The following is a 15,385-nucleotide window of genomic DNA, read 5'->3' on the forward strand; positions in this document are numbered from 1 at the left end:
ATGGAAATATATCATTCGATAAGTTTAACGCCGTCTGATTACAAAGTCAGAGTTGAGTAGGTTTATAAAGTCATTACCGACATTTTGATTTTACGATTTATTACAATGATAATATTTGTATTACTGGGAAAAGTAGAAAAAATGTAAATATTGCAGATGTAAATACGAGAAGGCATTTTACCCAAGCGTTTTTGTCTAAGTTTTCCCAGAACATTAAAACTCGATCGCGCTTCAATGCAGTTTAGTAAACTGAGCTCAAATATAACTGTGTATCGAGCACACACGACTCACTATCCAATACCGCAATGAGGAAGATGGCAAAACAAAGTGAGAGGAATAACGGCGATAGGGAGAATAACAGAGACAGAATGGTCGATCGTCAGATAGACAGATAAATAAGTGGTAGATGGATAGATTCATAGATAGATAGATTGATTGATTGATTGATTAAGAGAGAGAAAGAGAGAGAGAGAGAGAGAGAGAGAGGATATGCATGTGTGATAACGAATGTATAAGTTCACGTGTACCCAACCGATTCCAATAATTACGACATCCAATTATCAGGGATTCCCAAATCATGAACGTAAAAGTGAATGGCCATTGTTTTTCTCATACGTGAAATACATTTCGAATATCACATATTACGAATACCTATTACTTCTTCATCTTAACTACGTGCTTTATAATGTGCTTATTCTATCTTCATATATACAATTACAATGCTTTCCATAAACTCAAATAAAATTGCATTCTGTAACTTTAATTACATTTCTTTTTCTTTTAATGACAATTAATATTAAAAGTAACGGATCGTACAATTTTAATGCCCTTAAAGTCCGACGAATGGAAAAGTTAATATGATAGATAAATACATTATAATGTTAATAAAACTAAAAGCTCAACTTTAATATCACGTATGATTCATATTAAATAAATATTTAATGATCCATTCAAATACATAATCGTCGAAATTTCAAAGCGTTCTTTTAAAATAATAAAATTCTTGCCAATAGCTGAATGCATATACTGAATACCAGGCACATGTAATCTATAAGTTCGTGTAAATAATTGAATAGTACAATAGGATTGAAGGAAATATCATGAAAGTTTGGAGGAGAGGAGGGATCGATCGATATTACGAGGAGAAAGAGTTGGAATTGCGAAAAAGAAGCGGGGCAGTCATCTGGCCAATTGCCGCTCCTCTCTCAGATTTTATCGTGGAGGACGGACGACAAACATGAATTTTCATTTCTCGTCGAAATCCAGAAAATCCGATTTTAACAAAGATAATACAGAGCAAATGGAGGCCAGCACGTGCTCTCGCTGGTCGAGGCTTACAATGTGTACGCTGAGGGCAACACGCGAGAAATTCAAGAATATATCCGAGACTAGCGAACAAGCAATACAAATATTATCGTGTTGGCGTATGGCTGGGGCTATTGGACTCGTTGGTTTACAAGGCCGTAAACCGAAGCCCTCTCTCTCTCTCTCTCGCTCTCTCTCTCACTCTCTTCCACTCCCTCTCATGCCTTGCCTGGCCCTTACACCATTGAAATCCATGGATGCGAGCAGGTCGCAGGGTACAATGCATGCTCCGTATAGGAAATCCCCAGGATTCCGAGCGTGAACGCGCGAGTTGGAATAATAGATTACATCTACGCCTTACCGTAGAAATGCGGAAGGATACGCGGGGCTGAGCGTGAAAGAGCTTGCGGATACACCGATAATTACCCGACAGGGGTGCAAAAACAATTACCGAGCTCGTTCTGAATTTCAGCGCAAGCGCATAGCTTAAAAGGCCCCTCTTTGCCCTCAAGACGATCGCGTGTGCCAAGCCCCTCTATCGAAGCTATTCTTCCTCATCCCCCAACCCCCAATATAACCTCCCACCCCCCTATTGATTTCTTCCGTTTTAACTCTTCATGCCGTATCCTCCACCGCAGCACGGGGCAAATGACTTTCGTCGGATGGATCGCCCAATCCGTCGCTATATGACGAATCCATATTTAAGCGATCGGGTAGAGCAGCCTGAAGTTCACCGACCAATTTATTATTGACAGCTCCGATACATATTCCTCGATATCCCAGCAACTTTCTCCTCTCGCGCTTCTTTATGACTTCTCATCTCGAGTAATGTCGAGGAACCGAGGAGCTCGCCTCTTCGCCTTCCCAAATAAGGACTTCAAACTTCTAGCTACGCAATATTTTACTGCAAAACTAAGATGTCCCGTACTCGTGATAAACTTCTTGCATACGCGCTCGGTAATTTTTAAAAGTACGCTAATTTCGAAGGAGCAGGACTCGTTAAGCGTCCTTTTATGGGATGCGTCGTGTTGAGCCCCTTCCTGAGGAGAGTGTTCTTTAGCGAGTCGAGGTCATATCGATTACTTGTTTCCGAATGTAAATGTCCTAGGGCGTCCAAATTTAATGGGACTCCCTAGGGATTTACGTGAAAATGACGAAAAAACAGTGGGACGGCTTTCTCGCGATAAAACGGTCTCGAACTTTTAGCTTTAAAGTCGGAGAAAGGTGAGAAAGCTACCCCTGGGGCAATCAACCTGCGATTATGTCCGAGCGCAGGCTCAGATAAAAATTCGGAGCGGGTGTGAGAACTACGGGAGGTAGTTCTCCGGGTTCTCGATTCTCGCGGTGGAAACTAATGATACGGCGAGCCGTCTTCCAACTCCCTTGATAAATATCGCTATGTTTTGGCTCTTTCGCATCGCGCAGACGTACGACTAAGCTCCGAAACCGGGTAGCAGAGATAACGTTCGCGCTCGCAAGCCCGTACATTGTTCCGGGAGTTTAAACAGATTACGTCGGGCCGCAGTTTAAACGTAAATTGCTGGCTCGGAAGTACCGGTGCGCGCGTGCTGCTGCGGCACTTGCGCCGCTTCGTACCTGCAGGTCCCCTCGCTCCTTTCCCCGTCACACTAGCGCATCCGCGCGACCTTTTTACAGATTACAGACACAACAACCGCGAAACTGACTACTGCACCTCGTTCGTTATCAAATTGATTTCGGCGAACTCGCTATATTACTCTCGCTTGTTCCGTTCGTAAACCTAGCGCAAGGCACATTATATCCAACTACTAATTGTCCTCGGTCTACTTGAGGGTTCCCGTACGAATTGTCGGTTACGTTGCAGTTAGCTTTGGCTAAAGTATGTAATCTTACGTATCTTTCATGCAACGACGTGTGACTAATCCCCTACCAAGTAGCTGTAATTTCGCTACCCTTCCATCTCGGCTGACTTTCAATGCTGCTGCTCGACTACAATTTCTCTTAAATTGTGCGACCGGAGGTACAGAAAAAAAAAAAAAAAAAAAAAAAAAAAAAAAAAAAAAAATAAATAAATAAAAAAAAAGAAGGAGATTGTGATTTTGAAAAACGGAACAATTTACCGAATCGATTCAATGTACTAACTACCATAATGTTAAAACTAACATTTACTTTAGTAATTCTACACGATAAATTATAAAAATTCCAATAGCGAATTTCGGGCATTTATATTGCCAACAATTACATACATTTATATGACAAATAAACGGTAAATTGCACAACGCTCGCGTGCGCTATATAATAATAAAAAGTCGGGCATAAATGTTATACGTAGATTACGAATTCTTCAATTGAATGATATTTTGAATTATGCATTTTTCGATATGGAGTCGTGATATTGCGCTAGATAATTGTCAAAATATATTTCAGTTTGTTTGATTTAATTAATTATTGAACAGGTTTTTGACAGTTGAACGATAACTATTCTCTCTAATCGCGACTACATCAATACTTGGCTTCATTCCTACGTCATATTTGCCAATAACACAAAGCAATGTTAAAATGAGAGCGCATTGGCATCAAAATAATCATAAATAATGCGATTGTTCGAATGCACATACAAATGCAAATGCATCGTTAATTGCCCATCGTTTCCTACCACTCCCCTCTCTCATCACTTCCTTACCTTTGCCACGTCGCCAAAATCAAAAGTGAATTTTTTTACGAACAATACACTCGACTCATTATAGCACAATGACATTTACGATTTGATTTTGATAAAAGACGGCAGGCAACATATTCAGCTCGACGATCCAACGAACCTTCGTACCCAAAATTCATGCACATTCTGAAACTATTGTCATTATCTGATTATAGTCGAGCGTGCACGATTATCGTTTCTTAAAGCAGCGTAGCAGTAGAGTAAGGCCGCCCAACGCTCATTCATGATAATTATTCCTCGTATAAGGTAATGCGAAATAACGAATAAAATACTTTCCCGGAAGTTCAATAAAATTATGTTGATCGAGAGCTCGAAATAACCAAACAAAGATTCAATTAACGGGCTTCCCTTACAGCGTGCGCTTCTCGTGAAATCCAAGCCCCCAAGGGCAATTACTCCAATTTCCCTAAACAATATAAAATCAAGTGAAAATACACGATCGGTTGTGTAGTGGCAGCGGGGTAATAGGCTGCCACCGGCGGTACAAGGTCGATCTAACTCGGCGGCGTTGTCGATTGAAGTCAAGCGTTTAGCCCAAGTCCCGCGGAAATCCGAGTGGTCCATTAGCCGGACACGCTACCGGGGAAGCCAAACAAAAAGCCCGAGCGTTCGTTGGCCGGCGATGGGGCATCGATCATGCGTGCGTAGTTTGCGCGCGACTCCGTGGCGCCGGTTAATTACGACCTCGTAATTAAGTAATTAGCCGTCTGCTGGCCAATGGGTGGCCAATGACGTATACGTCGCCGTCGTCGTCCTCGTCGTCCTCGTCGTCCTCGTCGACATCGTCTGTTGGGGGTTCGTCTGAGCGGATTTTTCCGCATTCGTAACCTACCCTTATCTTGTCGCGCAATTAGACGTAGAAATTCGCAGCTGGCGGGAGCCCCGGGCGAAAAAGGGACGCTCGGCGCCACGTAATAAGGCAAGAAAGAAAGCAGCCTTTTTCCTCCGGCGCCACCCCAAGAGGACGTCGTCGGGGAAATTGTTTCGCCGTGCCGAGGCTTCCGTAGCCTGACTTTGCCATTAATGTAACAAAGACACGCCAGCGGCGCCGCAAACGAACGCTCGCGTGCACTCGTGCCCGTCGAGCGACGTGACTCTCTCGCGTGCGGGCCGTTCTGTCCATTGTCCTCTTGTCCTGCTAAGGCGAAGAGGCGAGCGGCGGAGGAGGAGAAGAGGGGGGGAGGGGGGAGGTGAAAGCTAAAGGAGCCGCGATTTCCCCAGCTCGTGCCCTCCCGTGGCTGACGCGCCCCTCAATCGGCCTTAGCTCACGCTATTCAGCGACATCGTTAACCTTTCGAATCTAAGCGACGCGAAATTATCTTTAATTTTGATCTCCCTCACATTTACTTTTTTGCACCAACAATTAGGCATCCGTTACGAAAAAGTCCCATAATTAAATTGCGCTTTGTCAGTAATGCTTGGCTGACGATACTTATTGTCGATAAAGATTTTACGTTCCTTGCAAGGCTTTATTTAAGCCTAATTGTAATTCGAACATTTTTTTACACATTCGAGGATAATTTTTGACTAATCGAAACTCACGTGATTTCACTAGATGTGGATTTTTAAAATACCATTCGCTCTTTAATTATTGTAATCGAAGATTGTAAGACGTCCTTTGCAATACACCTAGTGATCTATTAATTGAATCTTGTGATAATCTCTAACTGACTGGGATATCATAATATTTGCATCTCTTATTCGCTATTTAACTCTTGAAATATTTATTCATCTATATATTCTCATCAAACAAATAAATCAGTTTATGTATAAATATATATAATATTTTAAAAGACTTTAAAAGAAACGAACAATGCTTGAACGGATTGTTTCAAAAGATGTATATTTTCTTTAAATATATCATGTATTTCGCGAGTTATATAATAAGGAAATAGAAATAATTTGTCGTTAATTTAAAAAGAGACGTTAATTAAAAATTACGTTAACTCGTGAGCAAAATTTGAGTTAAATTAAGAATTTTTCTTTTCAAATTTTTATTTAATAACTGGCTAATCTTTATATCGATATAATTTATAGAATGTTTCCATAAAACTGATTGCATATTTTTAAGTGGTAATAATGAACTTAACATTCACACTGAATTACCAGATTATTACTCTCAACTAATAATGTAAAAGCTTTATATATATATATAATGAGAGAAAAGGAGCTGCCTAACAGTTACATTTACCTTCCAATGAGATAAATTAATTTTAAATTTTAATTAAAATATTCTCAAATATATCATTGCTCTTATAAAGAATATTTGCTTTACAAAGCGATCAATGGTGTTGAATTTTCCATGAAGTCAGGAACGAAATGAGAAGTTAATTTCTTTTAAAATGTTTTTCAAAGATATTGCACTTAGAGTCTATAAAACAATTATGGCTAATATCGATGAATGAGAAGAGGAATATTAAATACTTCTTCTAATCAATGTTCTTGAATTAATAAACCTCGCTTTGTATAAATTGATATAACTGTTTTCATCTTCTGATTTTTATTCCCTAGAGCATAAGACAATTGTCAAAATTATGATATGCTTTGAACCTTATTTAGAGATTGAGCTATAATATTTATATGTGCACAATGCGTGATTTATGAATGAAATTACAATAATCTCGAGCTATTGAGAACCAAGACAACAACTATAGTTAATTGTCGACGGAATCGCAACATAAGCGCCAAAGCGACCAATGAGGTTAAGTAATGTTCCCATTCTAGATTAAAAGACGAATAAATGTCTGGATCGATCGCGGCTTTAACTAAGGAAATTCATAGAGCTTTCTTGAAATTGAGCGTCGTAATGTCTAGAGGCACTAATACCTTCAACCGTTGATCAACTGCATTTACCTTTACGACCGTTCCTTTTACACAATTTAAACCTTTCACGCGCTTCACGAAATAACGAAAAACTTCCAAGATCAAATCATTGATCAAGGACGGGACTCGCCTCAACAATTATACAATGCTCGGCTAGAGGAGAGGATGAAGGTCCTGGCAAAAGTGCATTAATCGGCAGGGCGCGCAACACACTTACGTGCCAACGAACTCGCTTCTGTCGCTCACAAAAAGGACTCGCGCAAAGTTACCGAGTCCGGCGGGACTCCCACATGTATCGCTATTAAGGAGAGTTGCCGGGGCAACGGATCGTGTGTATCGCGACGTGACAATGTCGACTCTCGGCTTCGCTCCCTATTACATCATCGCGATGTTTAATTCAAGAGCGACGACGGATTCGCAAGTTAATTGTGCATAGGTTGCTTGTCGGAGGGGTGAAAAGTTCAAACGAGTATTAATGATAGTTACGAGGACGAGCTACCGGGCGAGCTTGCGCTTGCGACGAAATCCCGGACGTTAAGTGGCGCCTGTGCCTCGATATGCTCTTGTGGCTTGTATTTGCGCTCGAGGCGTGGGGGGGGATGGCGGGTGTGGGGGGGGAATGGGGGGGGGGGGGGGGGGGCTCTCACAAAAGGGGTGGCAGCAATTTCCCCGCAGACGTACTTTGACGTGACTCTGAAAGTTACTTACTGACACCAGCTGATGAAGTACGCGACCTCTAACTCGCTTAAGACTTGCTTTTCGCTCGGAATATCCGAACAATGTGACAGTTGTTCGCTAAATGATAACGAAATGTTGTGCCATTCTTCATAAGACGATGACTGCAAATCTCTTTTGTTTAATTTTTTTCTTAACAACATACACCCATCGCTCCATGGTAACTCTTTTATATTTTTTATTGCTATTTGATTATAATTAATCGAATGAATGTGTGTCTTGAATGTTGTTATTATTATTATTATTATTATCATTATCGTCATCATCATCGTCATCATTTATTCGATTTTCTGTCATTGGTAGCCATCGACAATATAAATATTAATAATTCATTGTATTAGTTATTACATTACTGTATACCTGAGATGGGAGATAGATTTAAAAAATAGTGTAATACATATTATAGGAAGTATCGAATTAGAGGAGCAGCCGATCAACGATAGTTTCCGAGGATCAGAGGCTCCAATAGCCCAAGGGAAGAGGATGAATACTCGATATACGACAGAGGTTGTAGGCTCGTTACCTCGCTGTTTACATTGGCTGCTTTTGTCGATAACGAGATGACGTCAAGAAGGGGTTTGCCTTGACGACCGCCAGTAAATCGCCGATACCTAGGAAGAAAAGCATGAAATGGACGAATAACTAGAGATATGAAAGATGAGAAGAGAAGCAAAATTAGATGCGCGCAGCTGAGAGGAGAATGGAAAAATGTTAAAATGACCGAACGTGGAATAATATTACAAAAACAGATGAGATCGTCTTATCTCGGAGGCATTGGGCACCTTCGACTATCCACTGGTTTTGTCGGTTTCGCTAACATATGTATGCTCGATGCTAATGTATAATTCAGGTACATTACAAGGCTCCTCTTTGTATCAAAAAGAAAGGTTTTCTGTATTTATAGGAATGATATAGCGGTATTTTTCTTTGACTTGAGAGTTTCAAAAGAACTTGAGAAAAAGTTACCGAGGCCAATGAAATTATGAACCTCATTTTCTACACTTAGATATGTAAGAAACTGTATTTATCAATCGTGACTTCGGAAGATTTTATGGAGTTATAAAACTCCAGAGATGGTATTAGTGTATTTCATGGGATATAAGTAAAAAGTCATCGCTACAAAATTAAAGAAAGATTCTTTAACACTGTCACTGTAACATCTATCAACTTTGTTTTATGATCACTATTTGTATTTGGCTTTTAAGAGGGAAAATTAATGGCAAAAACATTATACTGGAAAAGTTTAAAAGCATACTTTGAAGCCTTAAAATTAATGAACGTGCATTATTATTTAAAAATCCGCTGATGATAATGGGCTTACATTTAACCATACAACGATGTAAGCATGTAAAAATTACTATATGTAAATTACTATATTATTTGGAAAATTACTAAAATATGCCGATTTTATGTAACACATTGATTAGTAATTGATTGCAAAGAAGTAATTTCAATTTTAGAAACATTTTTGAACTTTAATGGAACATTATAATCTTTATTTAAGTAGAAATAGGATTTAAATTAAAATAAACATGAATTGTGCAATAACGATTACGTTTTGTTTCATTACAATTTTTAAACATTGACTACTATTTATGTACGTATGTATTGACTAAACCAAATTTTGAATTGTAATTATTTTAGTGAAATTTATTATTTTAAAGCTATGATTAATGGCGAAGCAGTTAAATTTAAACATTTTAATTTAAATTTCATATTTTTGAACATAAATCTAATAAATATCTTAATTTAATCCTTAAAATAATATAATTGTAGACATAATTATTGTATATTATTTACTTTCATATTCCCACGCTGCGTGAGTGATAAAGTTAATCATTTACCCAATAATGTCTATAATATAGGAGTTTAATAATTAAAAATATGTTAACATTATGTATATTCCATTATCTCACTTATTTGTAACGAAAGATATATAAAAAGTGTAATTATATTTTAAAACATTTGTTGAGTAATTTCTTAAATTTTGAAAAATGCGTTTAGTGTAAAACAAAGAGTATAATAAACAAATTTATTTATTTTTTTTTTAAACAAGTTTGTCATTGTTATGTTATATTTGTTTATTTTTTACTATATTTAAGAAAGATTTATATTAGATATTAAAATTTTTATATACAATACTAAATACTTTATTACTTTATTCAAAATTATAAATCACGTCAAACTTTCTAAATTTTCTATTATTTATATACACGAATGTTTGTCAATGCATAGGACATACTTTGATTTATTACATTAGTTTTTTTTTTTTTATCAAGGAATATGTGTTTACTGCTGAAGTTAAAAGAACATCAACGGACATAAATAATAATTATTATTATTACACATATTGAAAATTAATATAATACAACATACAAAACTCTTAATCTAAGTGGACGTGTGATTATTAATCATAATAATAATAACAATAATAATAATAATAATAATAATAATAATAATAATAATAATACGAATAAGAAGAAAAAGTATATAAACATTTTATTAACACATTTGGAAAATTGATAATCGTAAAATAAGATTTTGTTTTTCATGACAATATAGCGTTATAAATTTAATTTATCAGGAAAATTTATAAATTAATTTCCAGCGATACTGTTAGTATTGATGGGTAAAATTACGAACATGATTTTAGTTAAAAGAAAAAGTCTTTGTATATTAAAACACAGTTATATATATATTTCATTTTTCTTTCAACATAAAATTCTTCTTTATATGTATCTTCATTTTCTGGTCGATGTTTCTATCATTCAAATAATTCCAAAATTAATATTAATGCAATTCTTGTATCGATATTTCTAATATGTAAATATTCTTTCAACATATATGCAATGAATCATATTATTTTAGAAATGTATAGATTATATGTTGTAAGTAATATAGAATTAACTCGTTTAATCGTATATAAAAATTTTTTTAAATGTTGTCATACGTGATAAACATTTTGCCTAAAACATGATTGTCTCCTACAATCGAATATTCTACTAAACATTGTTAATTTTTTCCATGCTACGTTACAAAAATGTAGGTTAAACGATACGTATATTAATCTAAATCAAATTACATTTCAATAAATGATTTCAAACAATCGACTAAACGAACTTTGTAAATACATGTATATACATATCTCCTAGTATGGATTATCTAAATACTATGATTTACGATATTTTGAATTGTAATTTGATAGAATGATATCAAATGTTTGTTAGCTAGTACTGGGAAATTTGCAATTGTAGTTTTGTTATTATTGAATTTCTAGCTCTCTAGAAGATATTTCAATTTTTAAGCGAACAACGAGCACTAGTGACATGTTATTTTAATTAAATAAAGCCCTTCTTAAATATTTCAATTAAAAAAATGGGAAATTAAAAGCCGTCGCTAATGATACGAATGAATACGTACGCAGATTATCGAGTACAGAGTGCAGACATGTGACAATATTAGTGAATATGTACTTGGATAAATTTGGAAGAAGGCGTTCGGAGGTTGAACCAGTAGTAGTGTGAAGCATGTAAACAACATGTACGTAGCCGAGGGCAATGTATATTAATATCAGGCACGTAAGCGCCGTTTGTAATTACGTCTATTTATCAGAGATCCGAGCGTATATCGTTCGTAAATTGGCAATGATCGAGTTAGGAATTTAGCGCGTAATAAGCACGGGCAAGAAAGAGACTCAGTGCCAGGACAATTTGGCCTATTGGATATTGTCGGAAAGTCTTGAGCGAGTATTAACCATCGCGAATGAGCGATGAATGGTCGTCCAGCCATTTAATGGATGAGTCCAATGGGCGGCTAATACGCAAGCTAATGGCAAACTACCATCGATGCATCAAATTGAAGGAGAACCGGCGCGCTCCCATTACATGAGAAGTGCACGCGGCCTCGTAACGGTCGCTCGTTAAGCATTTTATGTCGCGCATCGGTTCTCCACCACCACCTCCTCCAAATCGATTAAGCGCCTTCGATTAAGCGTTTAATCCATCATGTCGACTGAAGAGTCCGCGAGACGGTGGATCCGTCTGAAAACCTGGTCTGGCTGGCACAAGACATACAAGTCGTTAAACCGTAATAAAGCAATAATCGCTCGCTGAGGTGAGAGGAGTAATTTTCATTGGGCTAGATTAGGCAACTCCCCGTGCATAATGGACAACGAGTGTATAAGAGGGACGGAGGGCATTGACTGACCGGAAGGTGAGAGTGGTGAGGGGCCGGTAGCTCTTGTGGCTCCCAGGGTCGTGCATCGGCGTGCCCCAAAAGTCGTTTCCGAAGAGACCGAGGAGGCTCGTCTGGGCTAGAACGTCCTTATTCCTGACGATGGCCGGTATGTCATCATGGACAAAGTCGCCCCCCAGGGCGTTGAGGTAGGCCCCGAGGGCGACGAGGGCCACGGCCAGGTAGACGCACCAGGTGGGCGGCTCGCGGAGCCCAGGATGGCTCGAGCTGCGCTCGCGCGAGCCGGGCTTGCGCCGCTGAGAGCAGCAGCAGCAGCAACCCGGATAGTGGCCGCCGTTGTTGTTATTGTTGTTGTTGTTGTTGCGCCGCCTCATCCTCGGGACCGGCTAACTCGTGAGCCCATGGCCCCGGGCCCGCATCCCTCCCCGGCACATCACTCGGCACGGGAAGCGCGACCTACATTCCTCGCCGTTATCTTCGGATAGCGCGGCTGGTTCACTGCGCGCGTATAGGAGTTGGCGCGCGATACCGCGAGGCGCACGCGACGCGCGACGACTTAATCTGCGCCCAACATAAGCAGGAGAATTTACACGCGCGCGCGGTTACCGATCGATTAGCCGACGCGCCTCTTTAATGCGACAAAGGCCCGCGCGCTATTGAAACGCGCTGACATTGAAACGTGCGGTGCACCTGGAGCACGGCGTCGAACGGTAGACGCGTCGTCGGGAATGTGCGCGAGACTAAAGTGCGAAGGCATCCGCCCGGTTATATACGCGGCGCACTCTGACCCGCAAAGCCGCCGCGCCCGCGCATAAGCGAGTACCTACCGCTCTCCGACTCCCTCTTCGCCGACTCACCTCCACCTCGCTCCTCCGCCGCCTGCTCCCGCACTCGCACCCGTCTCTCACCCATCTATCTGCCCTTTCGTCCCTCAGTGTCGCACCATGCACAGCCGACTTGACTCCCACACTCTCTCCTCTTCGTCTTGTTTCGCCCGCGTGTCACCGTCGATGCACCACCTACCCTTCCTTTTTCACATAATTCTCTCAACCCCCGCACTACTCCTGCCTATTCTCGCATGTTTTATGCCCCTGTATATTGGCCTTCGTGTGGCTGATCTTTACTCTGCGAATCTGCCGGCGAGTCACTTCTTATAACGCGATCCGACCGCAATTTGCCGAGTCAGGATATCAGGCATTAATGAAAGCCCCGGAGGAATTCTCAGGGGTAGAAGTAATGTCGCGAATACGGGAATGGGCTTACTTAGGTCTTCCGCGACTTTTTACCAACAAATTCCCTAACAAATAGAGACATACCAACATATTCTACGCGATTATATGCGACGAAAGCAGCATGGAATATTTCTGAAATGAACCAATTTACAAAATTCACTTTCACGGATCTTATTGATTGAATTGATAATTATTACCTACACACATTTCAGTTGCTCGAGACTTAAGAATATTGATCTAATTTTAGATATTTTCCGTATTTATATCGTCAAGACATTTCACAAATTGCTTAAATGCCGTATTAAGATTCAAAACGATTATTGATTTAAATTTGCATTATCATTATTATTAGCACCGATAGGATTACAAATTTCTTTAAAACTTAAAAATTATGTATATTACATAATACCGAAGAGTGATAAACTTAAATTTATCTATTGCATATATAGTACATCTTAATTTAGTTTATAGTGCCTATAATGTTGGAGTGTATTTTTTCCATGGAATTTGAAAAATATTGATTTTATCAGCTTATTTGCAAAATTCATTATTAAATGATTCATGATAACATCGATGGCTACGATTTAAGGTAATGCAGTAACATTTTGAAATTATCAATAAATTTTAAAATTGTACTCTTATTCCATAAATCATGGCCCTATGTTACATCATATTAATTGAGCATTGAACGAAAAGAAACATATTTTAATTATCTTTAAAATAACAAGCGAGAATTTGAAATTTGTTATTTTGACATGACATTTTTGCGGAAAAACAAAATTAAATGGAAAACTTTTCGATTTAAGAGTTTTTATTTTTCTTATGAATTTCCTTAACAATAACACGAATTTGTATAAATAAAGAAAATAATTCTACATAAATGATAAAAGTAGACAGGAGTAGAATGAGCATAGATCTTTGTAGGTCAGCCGCTTAATACTGTAAGTTACCTAGGTTAATTTTAGTTAAAAATACATAATTAATTTAATTATTGAAGTTTATAATTTATAATTAGTAAGATAATAATTAATGTTCTACAATAAAATAAAGAATAAATAATACATTGAAACGAAACAAACAAAAAAATTAAATTAAAGTCAATTTGATTAAACATATATATACAAAAAAAAAAAAAAAAAAAAACAAAAACAAAAAAACAAAAACGTAAATGCGAATCAGTTGGATTTGCTTATAAAAATTACTTATGCATTTATAAATCGACTCATCGCTTAGTTATTATCCTATAAAAAAATTATAAACGACTAAGCTTTTGTAAAATATATCCTAAATACTAAAATCTAATATTAATATAGTGGAGAAGTTTCATTACTCTGCTGTATATTAATAATTTATGCTTATTATTCATTTAGAAACTCCTATAGAAATTCATATAGAAATTCATATAGAAATTTTTTACTAATTTAATGAAATATGCAGGCCGAATATATCGTATGTGGGGCTTAAAATATAGATTTGAGTTCAGCGATAACAACTCGATATAACGCTTTACGGAATGATTTATTTTAATATAATTCTCGGTTAAAATTCGCAAAATATTACAATGAGAATATAGTACAAAAATCTATTACTCTTGATAATATTAAGAATTCGAAGATTTAACTATATCCAATTCAATTAATTATAAATAAAACGCGTATATATATACATTCGTAGTTTTATCAAAATATTTTAAAAAATTTATTCTTCGTTGCTTTAGCTACTGTAAAAAACTGTTACACTTCCAATTTTTTATTCCATACTGGACGTCGAACGATACTGCAGAATCGATGACACGTCTACCGTCCTACAATTGTGCTATTTTCGATGATGCAAGCAGTAGCTAGAATCGTTCGAAGGATGCACAAATGAATTTCTGCTGATAATGCACGGCAGCGTGAATATACTCATCGTCACATCAAAGGGTAAAGCTAATTGATGACTATATGTATATACGAGTGTGTGGCATAAATATGAATATGTATATATATATATATATATATATATATATATATACGGATTTCTATTTATATACATCCATAACTATATACGTGTGTGTATGTGGATGCATTGATAGTGTAATGTTTAAAGCATGTAGAATATAAAGGAGAGGGGGAGAAGATGATTCGGGAGCGGTTAGTATGTCCTACGTATGTCCGTTCGTCCTACTCAAAGTACGCAATTGTCGCTGTAGTTGCAGCAGCCACGTCCGCAATTTCCGTTGGTCGCATGACTTTGACAGTACGACTCTTGCTTCGAGTGGAAGAGACGGTGTACTTGGGAGAAGTTGGCTGAGTACGTGAAAACTCGAGCGATTGGCATCGCGTGAGATTTGCGAGTATTACAAGTAACAGGCGTCGACGGACAGTTCATGCTACGATGCATTTCTCCTCCACTGACA

At 37.9% G+C, this 15,385-nt stretch overlaps 1 protein-coding gene across 1 annotated transcript in view; it reads right to left on the minus strand.

Moving 5' to 3' along the window:
* LOC105365150 (transmembrane and TPR repeat-containing protein 1) overlaps window positions 1-12,269 on the minus strand; it is a 135,654-nt gene extending 123,385 nt beyond the window's left edge. The window contains exon 1 of the mRNA XM_011503244.1: window positions 11,768-12,269. Within this exon, the coding sequence (XP_011501546.1) occupies window positions 11,768-12,129 (362 nt within the window). The 5' untranslated portion in view covers window positions 12,130-12,269. The remainder of the gene's footprint in view (window positions 1-11,767) is intronic.
* Between the last annotated feature and the right edge of the window lie 3,116 nt (window positions 12,270-15,385).

This window comes from Ceratosolen solmsi, unplaced genomic scaffold, assembly GCF_000503995.2.
Source record: "Ceratosolen solmsi marchali unplaced genomic scaffold, CerSol_1.0 scaffold45, whole genome shotgun sequence".
Taxonomy (NCBI): Eukaryota; Metazoa; Arthropoda; class Insecta; order Hymenoptera; family Agaonidae; genus Ceratosolen; species Ceratosolen solmsi.